Source organism: Balaenoptera physalus (assembly GCF_965194825.1).
Source record: "Balaenoptera physalus genome assembly, chromosome: 11".
Classification (NCBI taxonomy): domain Eukaryota; kingdom Metazoa; phylum Chordata; class Mammalia; order Artiodactyla; family Balaenopteridae; genus Balaenoptera; species Balaenoptera physalus.
In genome coordinates this window covers 106186919-106202913 of record NC_138896.1, presented here as the reverse complement: position 1 = coordinate 106202913, position 15995 = coordinate 106186919, and the positions used below count along the sequence as shown (strand labels likewise).

Sequence of the window (15995 nt, the reverse complement as noted above, 5' to 3'; positions counted from 1 at the left end):
AACAAACTGAACTGATTCTAAACATCTCCACCACTCAATAAGGTAGGTACCATCATTATCCCCATTTTACAGATGAAAAAATTGAGACCCTGCAAGGATAAGTGATCATGCCCCCAAGTAAGCGGCAGGGCCGGAACTCAGGCCAGAGCGTTCTGGCTGCAAAGCCTCTGCGCTTTACGGCACTAGGCTGCCTCAGATGATCAGACCAGATCAGAATGGCATTTTAAAAAGATCATTCTGATTGCCAAGGAGTACTGGGGGTGGCGGGAGTGGGGTGGAGTAAGATTGGAATCTAAGAAGGTTCATGAGGAAGCATATAAATCTCTTAGCATAGTGCCTGCTGTTGGGAGTGCCCAGTCACGTTAGATGTAATTATTTTCCTCATCACAGCGAGGCAACAATAACGCCAGGCCTGGAACCCAGGGGCCCTGATGCCCAGCCTGGTGCTGAAGCATTTCTCCTTCCCGACTCCTTTGATCCTCTTCCTGAAAGGAACTCACCTTTTAACCCTCTTCCAGGGTTCTACCAGTCTAAGTCCTTGGTTGACGATGAAAATGCCAGCAAGGAGCCCGTGTTCAACCCTGAAGCGGTCATCGCCCACTGCTTCAAGCAGTTCAAGCAGGAGGACTTCCACCTGCCTCAGAGCCCCTGGAGGATCATCATCTTGCCTCGAAAGGAGGCTCTGATGCCCGTCAATCCCACCCCCCAACCCCAGGCTCCCCCCGAGCCCACCCCCAGCTCCAAAGCCCCGGAAGTTGGGGACATCCAAGAACAGCCAGAGGACCCAAGGGCCTGGCTGACCCAGAGGCTGAAGGTTCGGCAGGACCTGGAGTCATTTGGCAACATAGAGAGGTGGCTGCAGAACAAGTCCAGACTCACGCCTTCGGAGGCCAAGGTCCTACACGAGAGCCACAAGGAGCACGAGGCCCGGCTGATGGGCCAGCTGGCCACTACCAGAGACACCAAGGTGAGCAGCCCCATTTGCCAGATGCAGACACTTCGGGTATTAGGGGCATGCTGTCATTTCACTCCCTTGAATTAGGCAGAATGGGGACCTTTTACCCCCACCCCCACCCACCATCCCCCTCCCAGTCCCAGGGGAGCAAACAGAAGTCCTGAAAAGGTGTATTTGTTATCTATTGCTGCATAACAAATACCCGCAAGGTGACTTAAAGCAACAGATGTTCATTATGTCACTGTTTCTGAGAATGAGGAACCTGGGAGGAGCTTAGCTGGATGGCATGGCTCAAGCTCTCATCTCAAGATGCTGGCCTGGGCCACAGATATCTGAAGGCTTGACTGGGCAGGATGACCCGCTTCTAAGCTGGCTGCTGTCAGGAGGGCTCAGTTCCTGGCCACGTGGGCCTCTCCCAGGGCTGCTCAAGTGTCCTAACCACATGGCAGCCGGCTTCCCCCAGAGCAAACGGTCCAAGAGAGCAAGGAGGAGGCTGCAGTGCCTTTTATGACCTCGTCTCAGGAGGTCTCAGTTTCAGAAGTTTCACACCATCACTTCCACTGCGGTCTGTTTGTCAGGAGCAAGTCACTAAATACTGCCCACATTCTAGGGGAAGGGGGTTGAGCTCCACCTTAGAAGAGAGGAGGGTTGAAGAATTTGTGACTATATCTTAAAACCACCCTGGGACGAATCATCCCTGGCATTCATCTGTGGGGCATTTTAAATACTCATTGTTCATTCATTGGTTCATTCATTTGTTGAGGGCCTATATGTGCCAGCAGGTGCTCACAAGGCTATTGTAAGGATCACAGTTGGGAGGTTGGAAGAAAATTTTTTATAAATTTGTATATGTATTTATATATATTATACATATAAGTCCCTTTTATAAATATGAAAACAGAAGCTCAGTGAGGCCTACATTGTCCAAGCCCATAGGGATAGTAAATGGCAGTCAGTAACCAAAGCCCTCATCTTCCAACTCTTTGCAATACAGACACTGTATGGGACATTTCTTTACAATACAGACACTTGAAATTTCTCCCAGTTCAGGTAAAGCTGGCATAAGAGGTCAGGTAGCTCTGCTCCTTCCTAGCTGTATGATCTGGGCCTTAGTTTCCTCAACGGTTCAGTGGGGATAAACATTGTGCCTGCTTCCTAGGGCCGCTGTGACATCTAAACGGACTAATTTATATATGGTGCCTGAGACAGTGCTGAGCATATCGTGAGCACTCAATAAATGTTTGTCATTTTTATTATTATTGCAGACTTACGGATGTCATTTGGGTTGGCCCCCAAACTTCAGCGTCAGTCCCTGGTGTAATCATAGTCAAAAGCCAACTTTCATGGGTCCAACACATGCTTTCCTGCCAGCAGCACAGCATCTAGGTATAAGCACAGGACTTGGGTTAGAAACCCAGCTCCACTGCTTACCTGCTGTGTGAGCCCGGGCAAGTCACTTCACCTCTCAGCCTGTTTCTTCATTTGTAAAAAAAGGGAAACTAATACCTAATACCGAATTCACAGCATTGTTTTCTTCATTCAGCAAACCATTACTGCCTACCTGCAGAGGGCTGGGGGCTTTGTTGAGTACAAGGATAGGAGGTGGGGTATGTAGCTAAATAAGACATGGTCTTGCTCTCAAGGTGTTCCATGCTAGTGGCAGAGGTGGACACAGCAGATTAAGGACTCTACAGTTTGCCACAGGCCATGAATAGACTCTAGGACACTGAGGAGCTATAAGCTAGGGAACGGCAAGGCCCTTTGTAAACTGTCAAGTGCTGCACCAAAGTAAAGGAACATTATTCCTAAGTACAGTCTCCCTCGGCATCTGTGGGGGGGGACCCCACAGATACCATCATCTGAAGATGCTCAAGTCCCTTATATAAAAGGGCAGAGTATTTGTATATAACCCACAAGCATCCTCCCGTATAAGGAGGATAAATCATATCTAGATTACTTAGAATATCTAATATAATGTAGATGCCATGTAAATAGTTATAAATACAATGTAAATTTTATGTAAATAGTTGACAGCCAACAGCCATGACAAATTCAAGTTTTGCTTTTTGGAACTTTCTGGAATTTTTTTTGGAATATTTTCCATCTGTGGTTGGTTAAATCCGTGGATGTGGAGCCCATGGACCTGGAGGGCTAACTGTATTCCCGTTCACCCGGAAATGGAGGAGGAGTAGGATTTGGGCAGGAAGAGAAAGGAGAGGTATTCCAGGCAGGAGGCCCAGCAGGGGCAGAGGCTGGGAGGTGTGGGCAGTGGGGGCCCAGGAAGCTCCGGCCAGGGGCATGTATTTGCATGGAGAGCCCAGTGTGATTATAATACTGACTGGTCTGACAGGAGAGATGTGGTTAAGAATGAAATTTTAGTTCTCATATTGTCCAAGCCTCTTGCTTCTCATGGGAAACTGGAGGCCCAGAGAAGCAAAATCTCCCAGGCGTCCCGTGGCAGGACGCACCTGCCGGAATCCAGCGCTCCTTGCCCTCCACCTTGCTGTCTGGTCAGGGTGGCTCAGACTCTCTCTCTCCCATTTCTAACTCTGGGGATCTAGCTCCATCGGCCTGTCTCCCCCACACTCTCCCCTCTACCCCACTCTCTTGCCTTTTTCAGAAGAAAAGCCTGCGACCCCTCCACCGGCAAGTGCCCCAGCTACAACTGCCGGAACCCTCTGCCCTGTTGGCCTTGTACTCTTACCTGTGCAGCCACAAGATCAAGATCCAGGAGATATTTCACAAGGTGGAGCAGGGCAAGAACCAGAGGGTCTCCAGGGAGGAGTTCATCAGGGCTCTGAAGGCGGTAAGCGCCTCCCCCGCCCCCGAGGCTGGCCTGGGGGGGTGGGGTGGAGGGCGCCCATGCACCCCCCTCCCCCCTCACTGCCCCCTCCCCAGATCCTGCTCCGACTATCAGCCATATTACTTATAAAGCCGGACTGAAATATGTGGCTTAACCTGAGGCCCCATCAGACCCCTAAGGCCACCCTGCACCGGTCTGACCTTGAAAGGCCCTACCTGAGTGGGAGGTCTGCAGAGCCAGCCCCATAACCAGCCAGCTGCTTGGGGAATCACCCCAGAACTGAGCACAGAGAGAGCTGGGCCTTCAGTCCTGCCTCTAGTACCTTCTAGAATTTCTGGAACCATCATTGGCATATGACTCACCTGGGGTCTTGTTAAAACGCAGCTTCTGTCTCAGCTTCTGTCTTGTTAAAATGCAGCTTCTTGTTAAAACGCAGTGGAAGCGCGGAGTCCTAACCACTGGACCGCCAGGGAAGTCCCCCCAAGATGCTGCATTCTAACAAGCTCCCAGCGATGCCTATGGTACAGGTCCACGGACCACACTTTCACAGGTTATTCAAACATTCAAATTAGTTGTAAAGAAATAAAAATCCAGTTCCTCAGTCACGGCAGCTACAGTTGGAGTGCTCAGTAGTCACATGTGGTGAGTGGTTCCTCCACTGGATCCCTCAGACATAGATCATTCCCATCATTGTAGAAAGTACTATTGGTCTAGCAGAGGTTTGCTAACTATGGCCCGGGAGTCAAATCCAGCCAGTCTCTTGTTTTTGTAAATAAAGGCTTTTTTCCTGTAAATAAAGTTTTATTGGAACACAGCTACACTCATTATTCTACATATCGTCATGGCTGCTTTCATGCTAGGAGGGCAGAGTTGAGTAGTGATGACAGAGATCACGTGGCTCCCAGAGCCTAAAATATTTATTATCCGGCCCTTTCAAGAAAAAGTTTGCTGACTCCTGGTCTGGGTGAATGAAGCTTTTATATATTTTGAATACAAGATACCTTTTAAAAAAACTTTAGGAAGGGGAATGCTACATCTTTTATGGTCTTAAATCATCACCAGTTTTCACACTATCATTTTATGACATGTAATTATCTAAACAAAATTTCAAAGCATTTAAAACAACAAAAAATAAAGGGTTGTTAATCAATGTAACCAAAAAGATAAAACATTAAATCCTTTAGCACCAAGTGAGTTCTGATCTTCTTTAAGTAAAGCTCAGTGCATAATATCTACAGCCTAAAGAAGCTGACAAAGTTGTATTTCCTTTAAAACTTTTCTTCTTGAATATTCGGTATTGCTGGCAAGCATTTTACTTCTCTGAAGTTGCTCACCATCCTTAAAGGAGTAATGTGTATCCGATTTCTGATTCTACTTTACTTCAGCTCAGGGCGGCTTATGTGTCCCTCATGGACAAGGACGACAGACGTGAAACCCTTCTTCCAGTCCAGCACAGGAAGGCTGTCACTGAGATTGGAATGGAGTGGGGAGGGAGGCCAGAGGAAGAAGTAACAGACTCTGCAAAGATGACGATATGTCTGGACTGGGTTTTGAAGGAAGGATAGGAGTTTTTCAGGCAGGAAGTGGGAAATGTCTGAGTAAAGGCAGAGGGTGAGAACGTGTAGGGTGTGTTCAGGGCCCCGGGGAAAGGCTCTGAGCTCCTGGGCAGAGACCTTGGGTGTGAGCTGGGAGTGGCTGAGGATGAAACTAGACGGGGAGGTGAGGCCAGGCTGGCAAGGCCTTGGCCATCCTGGCAGGACGTTTGAAGCCTGCCCGCCCACCTTGGGGCTTCTCTCCTCAGGTTGGAGTCCCTCTGAAAAGCCAGGAGGTGGAGGACATCGTGATCTATCTCAGCTCTCTGGGAAAGCACGACAGCATCACCGTGGATAACCTGGCCAGCACCTACAAGCAGTGGTCTTTGGCTCAGCAGAAAAGCACCCTGGCAACTGCAACAGAGTGTACATATCCACCTCCACCCCCGTGCCTCCACTTCCACGTCCGGGGAGCCAGTGTGATGGAGGCAGCCTTGGCTCACTTGAGTGTGTTCTCCAGCTCTGGCTTACTGTAGGTGGGCCAAGCCTCCCTCTGGTATTTCCAGGCCCAGAGATCAACCGCGGGGTAGATATTCTCTTGAGTGCCCAGCTACCGGGTCGTTCAAAGATGAATGAGGCCCAACCCTGTTCTTAAAGGAGGATTCTCAAAGGGTGGTTTTAGCCCATCAAAGCCCACCTGATAGGCTGAGAACTGACCCAAACGGCAAGCCTTTCCGTTTGTATGTGGGTCCAAGGCCTGCCCACTATTAATCTACGTATTATTGATAAAAAGTTAACTAGAATTCAGAAACTAGAATTAGTACATGTTTAGAGTTTACTGGAAAATCTACTTTGGTATTCTACTATCAGGGATATTAGCAGGGCTGCTGTGAACAGTTGTATAGGTTGTGCACAGCTCAAGTTCCATTTGCCAAGCTGTGTGCTTGTGAAGCCACATCTATCCAGACGAAGCACAGAGGCAAATTAGAAATGAAACAGCAGTAGCTCTGCGTATGAATTTACAACACAGGGTACATCATGTTTTTTGTTTGTTTGTTTTTTGGTTTTTTATTGTTAGTGCCACTATTGTAAAAAAAAAAAAAAAATTTTGAACAACTACAGATAAAATTAAAGCCCTCCCTTGACTACTACCCACCATTCCAGAATCCTCCTCAAATATAAACACATCTCTCTTCTTCTAAATGAAACAAATCTTGCTTTGTCCCCACCCTCCAGGTTGGCGGGAATTTAATTTCAGACACGTCTGTGAGGGTGGACATGGGGGGACCTCCTGGCCCTCCCTGAGGTCATGTAAAAGCCCTAGGAGGACAGCAGAGGGGTCTCCTTACAGAGGTGAAGATGTGGGCGGGGTCTCTGGAGTTCAAGGTTACACTGAGCTGGGTGCTCAGCGTCCTCCCGGGTAGGTTCTTTTAGAGGCGGCTCCCTTAGAGCATCCCCTCCTCAGTCCCACAGGGTAGCGAGATTTCTTTTTTTTTTAATTTATTTATTTATTAATTTATTAATTTTTTGGCTGCGTTGGGTCTTCGTTGCTGTGCGCAGGCTTTTCTCCAGTTGCGGCAAGCGGGGGCTTGCGGAGCACGGGCTCTAGGCGCACGGGCTTCAGTAGTTGCGGCACGCGGGCTCAGTAGTTGTGGCTCACGGGCCTAGTTGCTCCACGGCATATGGGATCTTCCCGGACCAGGGCTCGAACCCCTGTCTCCTGCATTGGCAGGCGGATTCTTAACCACTGCGCCACCAGGGAAGTCCGGTAGCGAGATTTCTGACCTCCAGTCTCAACAAGCCTCCAGGCCGAGGCACCGTCACCCCAGGCACAGTCTCCATCCCTCTCAGAACCCCAGGGAACCCGAGTGCCCCCACTGTAATGAGATCCTGTACCCTTTGTGTCTGGTGCATCCTGGAGGTCTCCTCGAGTTGGGTGGGCTTTCCCACCCACACTCCTTTTGCCTTTTCATTATGCATTACCGAAGCTTATCGTTATCCGCGTAGTTGGCTGCAACTACGCAGCAACAATTGGTGAATGATCAGAGTGCACCATGGTACACGTTTGCAGCAAAGGTATTTGAGACCTATTATTTCCTAAGAGCCAAGAGCAGGTATCTGCTTGGCCAGTGCTATCTCAGTGTCCTCACTGAGCTCCTTTTCCCTGGAGAGCAGCAGTGGGTAAGGTAAGCGGACTTGGGTATCTCTTGCTTTGCTTAAAGGGGCAGCAGCATCAAGAGTCTGGACGCCTGGCTTACAAGGGAGAAGGCGGTGGCTTTGGGGCACCCCCTGTGGGCTGCGAAGCTTTACCCTCATTTACCCACAGCATTAGGTCATTTTCTCCTTCCAGTCCCCAGAGGTCAGGGCTACTATTCATGCTTTGCAAGGAGGAAGCTGAAGCTCGGAGAGGCTGAACACCTGTCCACAGTCTCAAAACTAGAAGGTGGCAGGGCCAGGATTTCATTTCTGCCCGGGACAGTGGAGGCCTGGAAACAGGATGCTAGAGGATGAGAATGGCAACAGGAGGGCTGTGGCCATGGTGAAGGTGACAGAGGAGGTGGCCACAGCGGAAACGGAAGAAGGGACACCTTCAAGGTGCACCTCAGATGGCACTGACCGGACACGTGGGCACCTGCTTGTTGACACTGGTTAACTGCTTGATGGATTCCATGGCTGGGCACCCTCCCAGTTCCTCCTTCCTCTGTCTCTTCCCTCTGCTCCTAGACTATAGATCTGCCAAGGACAGTGGTTCCCCACAGAGTCCATCCAAGAAGCAGCAGGTGAATTTAGCCCCAGAGCCTCTCAAGATGGACCTGCTGACCGTGCCCGTGGTCGACACCGAGATGGAGGCACGGCCCATGACCCTGGAGGAGATGGAGGATGTGGGCAAGCGGTACCGCGAGAAGAAGCGGCAGAGCAAGGTGCCCCCGCCAACAGGGGAGGGATGGGGCTTGGAGACTGGGTAGGCCTGGGTTCAAATCCACTGCCCCTGCATCACCTTCTGGCCGGGGGAGCTCTTAGGGGGCTTCCTTACCTCCCTGTTCCCTCTTCTGTACGTAAGAATGGCACTTACCTCACAAGGTTTCTGTGAAGATAAAATGAGATGATGCATCTGAAAGTATCGAGTTCCCTTCCTCCAACTCTTTAGTTATGACTTCGCATCCTGAGACCAGGGCTGCGTCTTCATCACAGCTGGAATCCAAGAACCTGGCCTGGGGCCTGGCGCTGAGTAGACACTCCAGAAACAATGTGACGAGTGAAGGAAGGGAATAACTGATTACATGAGTTAATTTTCATCCAATAAATATTTATCGAGAGCCTGTGATGTGTCAGGCACTGTTCTAGGTGCTGCCTAGAACAAAACGGCCCCAGGCCCCAGGAAGCTGAGAGTCTAGTCAGGGAGGCAGACAGTACTAATATAATACTATCCCAAGCCAGACTTCAGAACCTGCATTCTTTGCCGTCGCCCCTCACGGGGGCCTGGGGGGAGAGGTAGATGAGGCTCTACGTCTGCCTTGGGCCAGGAGGTGAGGAGGAGTGAGTGCCAGCCTCTGCTCTCTCCACAGCTCACCATCCCCTCCATCCAGTACACGGAGCAGTGCCGCCTGGTGCGCAGCGGGAACAAGCACTTCGATGAGCACTGCCTCCCGTCCACCATCCACGGGGAGATGGAGGCGGTCATCAACAGGTCGCGCACCCGCACCTTTCTGGTCTACCTGCAGTGCTGGAAGCTCTGCAAATCCTACGGCCTCCCGCTGACCGAGGACGTCCTCGTGAGAGGTAAGGGCCTCGGGGCTGGTCCTCGGGAAGGTGCCAAGGGGGCCCACAGCCAGGGCGAGGATGGCGTCCACCTGAGGTCTGTCCTTCTCCAGCCGACACACATCCAAGCACGCCACTGCGGCCTGTGGTGGGGACACTGCGGGGCCGGGCGGGGGCGGGGGTTGGTGGTGGAGGGAGGAACAGCCCCGCGTGGTTCGCTGTTAGATGGGATTTTACAGCCCTGCAGGGCTGCAGGCTTCACAGGCCTGGAGGTCCGGGTTCCCCAGTCTAGAGCAGGAAGCACCAGGACAGGAGTTCCGGGTGAGGGAGCCAGAGGTTGGGCACAAAGAAAGGATCCCGATTTCAGAGAGGGAGCCTGGCTGGAAGTGGTAACTGCTATGACGCATTGGGTGTTCCAAACCACTTGTCTAGGCCAGGCCTGTTTCTTGGTGCTTCTGACACACGGAGGGAAGAAGGCACCGGGAGACAGGTTCTGCTGAGGCCCTTTGCTCTCTGCTCAGACCAGAGGTCTCCACCCTATGATTTCCTACTGGTTCTGCCCTCTGCGTCGGGGAAGGATTGTGTTTTCACACATCCAAGCAGATCTGAACCCTCCACATCTCTGGATGTGTGCTTCTGAGACATGGGACAGGGGAGTGTCCCCATAACCCCCTGGTGACCATGTAGCAATGCCGGCTTCCCAAATTTATGAATTTATATATTTAATGGGCAGGTTGCTGTCTGTGCTTTAAAAACACGGAGTGAGCTGCACTTGAGGGCAGAGGTTTTCCCATAGGAACTCTGCAGGAAGGAGCTGTGGCCATACTGGGCATGTGGTTTTCTCAGAAAAGGGGGCCCCCAGAGAGTAGTGTGACTTACCTGAGAACAAGAGTTAACAGTCACAATTGATTGTTTCCATCTTTTCCCCCAGATGGAGGGAAACATGTGCTAAATGTACAGGGCCTTGGGTCTTGTATTAGTTTGCTAGAACTGCCGTAACAAAATACCACAGACTGGGGGCTTAAACAACAGAAATGTATTTTCTCACAGTTCTGGAGGCTAGAAGTCCAAGATCAAGGTGCCAGCAGGGTTGGTTCCCTCTGAGGTCTCTCTCCTTAGCCTGCAGATGGCCACCCTCTGTCTGTCTCTTCACATGGTCTTTTCCATGTACACATGCACCCCTGCTGTCTCTCTGTGTGTCCAGATTTCCTCTTCTAAGGACACCAGTCAGATTGGATTCAGGCCCATCCTAATGGCCCATTTTAGCTTAATCACCTCTTGAAAGGCCCTATTTCCAAATACAAATTCTGAGATTCTGGGAGTTAGGGCTTTAGTATATGAATTTGGGGGGACACAAGTCAGCCCATAACAGGTCTATACAAGGGGAAGTGGCCAAGGGCCTTCAGGAACACAGGCCAAACAGCCTAAATGGTCATTGTCTCCTGCACATGCTGCACACCCCTCGCTTGGGCGGCCACTTGCTGCCCGCCTGGGCTGGGAGGGCAGAGACAGCAGGAGACCCCACAGCTCTGGACACCAACTTTTCACCAAATCATCATTCCTTCCTGCTCCCTTGGGGAGCCTTGTCTTCCTGGATCATTTACATCCCCTGGTCTTGGCTAGTGGTGGAGCTGCAGCTGTGTCTTCTAAAATACCAGCGTGCTTGCCAGGCACCCGAAGGCTCCTGTGGGCTAGGTCTTTCCCCTGGACGTGCCCCTTGGTCTGTCCCCACCAGAGGATCGAGCCTCTACTGATTCTCTCCACCACTGGCTTTTGCTGGCTCCTGGGTCCGCACACAGGTGAGCTTCACCTGTCTGCAGGATCCCACCACGCATGGGCACACGGGAGCATCTGTGGGTGGGCTTCCTTTTGCTTCTGATTGGTCTAGACGGAAAAGACGCTGGTCCATCTCTGACCACTGTCCTGGCCACTTGGCTGTCCTTATGACAGAGGCGTGATCTGCTGTGGCCCAAGAAGCACAAACATGGGGATTTCCAGGTCTGTGTTCAAGGCTAGAGCTTGTGTTCAAGGTCTCAAGCTTATGGGCCGGAACTCCAGAACATCGAGGCATTTCCTGTCCCCACTGAATATAGCTTTATTATTTTTCTCCCCCTGATTTTATAGATAATCCATGCTCACTTATATTTTTTGAAAACATACAAATAAAAATCCCCCCAGCCTGAGTTGACCAGCAATAATATTTTAGTGACTGTCCTTTCACAAGGACAGTCTTTCTTTACTATTTACACAAAATTATTTATGTAAATCATTTTTTAAAGTCATGTGTGTATATATATATTTTTTAATGTAGTTTTCAAAAATCATTTAAACCTTTAAAAAATGTTGACATTGCACGTCTCCTCCTTCCCTGCCCTCCCTTCTCAGCTCCGCAATCCCTGCCCTCCCCGCCCCAATAACCAGCATTAATAACCTGGAGAATAACCCTCCATCACTGTGTCCAGAACACGAGATGTTTGTGTGTTACCATCTTAGGACAAGCCCTGCTCAGCAGTTGCAGGAGGGTGGAGCCCCAGCCCAGAGCTTCTTATGTTCTGCACGAGGAGAAAACTGCCATCGACTGGGTCTAAGTGAATCTAGTGAAGTCTTGGGTGAGGCCTCCCTTCCTCCTCCTGGGACTCCTGACCAGGACGCCCCTGCAGAGTAGGGTGTGGGGCAGCGCTCCGTCCTAACTGCCCCCAGGCCTCGGGGCCACTGCTGCCCTAGCTGTGAACAGGCACCCTCATCTGCGGTCCTGTGAGCGGTACTGCGCCAGCCGCGCTTCCCAACAGCGTGCTGCGGTGAGGCACACACCACCGTAGCGGGGGCTGGGAGAGGGCCTGGGGGACGCTCTGCACTACTGTTTGTAACGTGCTGTGAATCTACAGTGATTTAACAATAAAAATTTTTTAAATGTATATAAGAAAAATCTTTTCAAACAAAAATGTGAATTTATTAAAACAAACAACCCCCCGCTCTGCCCCAAAGGCTCGGTCTGAGGAGGGGTCTTGGGCTGACAGGCTGTATTTCTCTTGCTGCTCACAGCCCTGATGTACCCGGGGGACAAGATCATTTTGCAGAAGGACCAGGTGCGTCCAATCCGGCAACCGGGAGGCTACTACTCAGACCTGAAGATCTTCAGTCCGAACCTGGCCCTGCTCCGATCCCAGGGAGTTTCCAAACCTGTGGCTCAGAAGCCTGACAAGCTGAGTGTTGGCCCCCTCCTACCCTGCCTGTGCTCCTGCCCCACTGCTGCCCCTTTGCTGGGGGGCTGGGGGTCACGTTGTGCCAGTGTCTGTGTCCTAACCTGGCATGTCCAACCCAACTGATCACCATGGACTGGCCACGTGTCCCCGGGCACATATCTCTGCAGCCGCCTTGCCTTGTTCCCACGCAGCCACCCTCCTGACCACATCCTATGTGACCTCAAGCTCTCTGGAAAAGGTTAAAAAGAGGGACTTCTTAGAGAAACGGGGGAGGCCCCTTCACAAATTATGGGTTGGGTGTCAGGGCCCCTGCAGAGGACAGTGATGGCAGCCCCTTCTCTGGCAAGAGGTGGGCTTGCAGCCCCCCAGGAGGAGAACAGAACTCTGCACTGGGGCCTCCCCCTGACCCTCAGATCCCAAGTCCTCTCTAAGAAAATGCCCTCCTTTGTCAGGAGGTGACCCCAGGGCAGGCTATGAACCAGCATCAGTGGTGACTGCAGACTGGAGAACGGCAGCATCCCTGCAGAGCGGGGGAGGAGGGGGCAGCTGACCAGATACCATGACGGGGGGAGGGGCCAAGATGGAACCACACCATAGGTCACTGCCAGCTGCCTGCTACGGTAGTCTGGCCAGAACGGGGGGTGGGATGCAGCAGAGCCGAGTGGAAATACAACAGGCCAGCGGTTAAATGGACAAGTTACCTTACTCACTGAGCCTCAGTATGTTCATCTGTAAAATGGGCACAACAGCTATACCACACACAGTGAGGACCAATGAGAAATGCAAGTAAGCTTCTTAGCAGTTAGCACTTGAGCACTGATTGTTGTTGTTGTAGCCTGCCCCGTCATGGCGTTCTCCAGTGCAGGAGTGGGCTAGGTCTGCAAGTGGGGCTGTCCACAGCCCTGGCTGGGAAGAGCTGAGCACGAACTGGGCAGGTTGTGGCCTGGAGAGTCCTTTCTGATCCCCTAGTGACTGCCTTCCAGCCCCTGAGTGGCTGCCACCAGTTCCTGAGCCATGAACCTAGGGAACCTGAGAAAGTGACTTTTGTCCTGCTTAGGTGGACCACAGTTATAAAGGATAGAGGTCCCCCGGGGCAGAGGTGGACTGGTTTCATTGGCTTCTTTGAATGCATTGTGAAAGAGTCTGGAGCCAGATGCAGGCTTGCTGGGAAAGTGTGCCGTGGTAATTAGTGATGTCTGCCAGGCCTGAGATTTGGGGCGTTAGCTTTCACCACCCTTGTCCTCAAGGCTGGTTTCAGCTCTGGAAGGCAAGTGGGAGTCAGGGGCCCCAAAAGGATTCAGATTGCTGAGCATGTCTCATAACCATCTGGGAGGTCTCTGTGCTGGGACATGAGAAACCCGAGGCTCCACAGGGGGAGTGACTTGCCCCAAGTCACCCAGCCAGCCAGGCCTTGAGCCCAGGGCTGTCATCCTGTCTGCTTGACCAATAGGGGCCCAGAGGTCTAGACACCCCAGCGCACTGTGTGTTCCACTGGAGCATGGGGGACAGAGTCAGGGCCCCACCCAGGTAGAAGAAGTTCTCCTTTCAGAGCTCTGGTCTGGACTCAGAGGTGGACCCCCTGTCACACTGACCTACTCCCCAAAGCCCCACTGACCTGGATTTCCTGTCTCCTGACAAGATACCTCTCTCTCTCTTCTCCACTAGGAACATGCTGAAGAAAATCAAGAAAGTCAGCTTTAAGAAGTTTGAGGAATTCACCAGGTCTGTAGTGATCATCTAACTCTGGGAGGGGGGCGGGTAGGAGGAAGGTGCCCAGGTCTCGCATGTTGCAGGGTACATGGTAGCACAGCATCTGGGACTCAGTGCCCAGGAGCTGAGGGGCATAAAATGACACTTAGGAGTGCTAGGCAGACCCTGCTCTCCAGATGTTAACTCACATAAATCCTCTCAACAACCCTATGAAGTTACTCTTAGCATTCCCATTTTGCAAAAGAGGAAACTGAGGTACAGGAAGTTTGACTATCTTGCTCAAAGTCACATCTCTATTAAGTGGTGGAGCAGGGATTCGGACCCAGCTGTGCTGGCTCCAGAGGCTGCATTCTGAACAGCACATTAAAATGCCTCTGCAGAGCAGGTGGTGTGCACTTAAGAGTTTGGGTTTAGAGGCAGCAGACTGGCAGTCAAGCCTGTGCCCTGCCACTTGCTGGCTTGTGTGGCCTTGGGGAAACAACTCAGCCTCCTTAGGCCTCCGGGTCCTCGCTGGTGAGGCAGATGGGACAACGGAGCCCACCGCACAGCACTGTCGGGAGGACTGAGTACTAGAGTGCTTAGCACGGTGCTGCACCTCCACTCTGCTCACAGCGGGCGGGCTCCGCTGGGAAGCAGCCCCATCCGCCACCTGTCTCCATGACAACCGTCCCGGTGTCTTCTCCTTCTCCAGGAAGCTGAAGGCGAAGAGGCCCAGTGGTCCGCAGCTAACCCATCCCAATTTCTTCTGGCCGGGTCACCTCCTGGACAAGCTACAGCTCTACCTGCCCACTGTGACCGTGGACCGGAGCCTGGCGCTCTTCAGTTGTGTCCAACACCGGTCCCAGGCCTACTCAGCCACCTACCATCCCGACCACTGGTGGCCCATTAAGGACATGAACTACATGACCTATTCCTATTACGATGCCCCCAAGATCTACCACATCAACTAGACTGGCCCAAGGGTCGCCAAACCTAGCCATCCTGGGGCCGGGGGCCAGTGTAGCTAGCAGCCCAGAGCCATAGACACAGGGAGGGTATCAAAGAGCCAAACAAGAGAAGTCGTTTCAGTGGGAAGGCCCGGGCCAGCTCTCTCCAGACTCAAAGTGTGCAGTGTCTCAGAGGGTGGGTGTGTCCAGGGAAAGATGTGGGTTTTGAGCATTTCCCTCTCCTGACCTCTGTACTTTTGAAATAAACCACGTTGGGGTTTTTCTCATGTCACCTGTGATCCAGCTGATGTGATTTCCTGCTCAGGAGCTGTGGCCAGAGGGATGTTGGCAAGCTGGGGTCCTGAGCCTGGGAAGAAAACACACATTGCCTGGGGTTTTGACAGGGATGCCTGCATGGCACCTCCAGCCTCTCATCCTGGATCTCAGGGACCCCCAGGAAGCAGCAGGCAGTGTGGGTACCCCTGCACCCTCCTCTTGAAATGTGTCCCTCATCCCCCAAAGAATGAGCCATTTGGATCACTACATCCAAAACTCTTGGGCCTTTCACAAGTGCAAGCACACTGGTTCATGAGCCCTTCCCCTGATTCACCCACCTGACCCCACATCAAGACCTTTTCCTTCACAACACACACCCTGTGGGCTGCTGTTAGCACAGTGCCTCCGTGCTCAGCATCCCAGTTGACTTCCCCAGCCCACAGGGCAAGCAGGATTCGTGAGGTGTGGTGCAGTCTCAACCCTACGGCTTGCCAGCTGTGTGATCTTGGACAAGACATTCCCTTCACATTTCACGTTTCACGTCTCTGGGTCTCCTCAAACTCCCCTTAACAGTCAAAATCTCACGAAGGAGCTGTCAACACTCGCTCCCTTCCCTTCTCACCCATCACGAAGTCAACAACACCATCCACTTCAGCTTCTGTCTCCATCTGGCCCTGAAACTACTCTACCACAGATCACTGATGACATGACATCCCTATTGTGTTCGGGCTCTGGAATCAAGGGACGTTTTTTTTTTTTTCCTCTCTTGAAATTTGATTTTCACAATAATCTTAAAAACAAAAGCTAAAATAAAGAACAATTTTAAACGAG

General features: G+C 51.7%; 2 protein-coding genes across 5 annotated transcripts in view; both read left to right on the top strand.

Moving 5' to 3' along the window:
* Positions 1-657, top strand: part of MBD4 (methyl-CpG binding domain 4, DNA glycosylase) — a 17189-nt gene extending 16532 nt beyond the window's left edge. For 3 of the 4 annotated variants that reach the window (XM_082415738.1, XM_082415740.1, XM_082415741.1), the window contains exon 9: positions 519-657. The gene's annotated coding sequence lies outside the window, so the exon portion shown is untranslated. The remainder of the gene's footprint in view (positions 1-518) is intronic. The other variant, XM_082415739.1, reaches the window with a different exon arrangement.
* Positions 1-15995, top strand: part of EFCAB12 (EF-hand calcium binding domain 12) — a 20434-nt gene extending 4439 nt beyond the window's left edge. The window contains exons 2-9 of the mRNA XM_082415742.1: positions 519-967; positions 3576-3761; positions 5560-5716; positions 8015-8211; positions 8857-9070; positions 12092-12251; positions 13918-13974; positions 14654-15995. Coding sequence (XP_082271868.1) covers positions 519-967; positions 3576-3761; positions 5560-5716; positions 8015-8211; positions 8857-9070; positions 12092-12251; positions 13918-13974; positions 14654-14912 — 1679 coding nt within the window. The 3' untranslated portion in view covers positions 14913-15995. The remainder of the gene's footprint in view (positions 1-518; positions 968-3575; positions 3762-5559; positions 5717-8014; positions 8212-8856; positions 9071-12091; positions 12252-13917; positions 13975-14653) is intronic.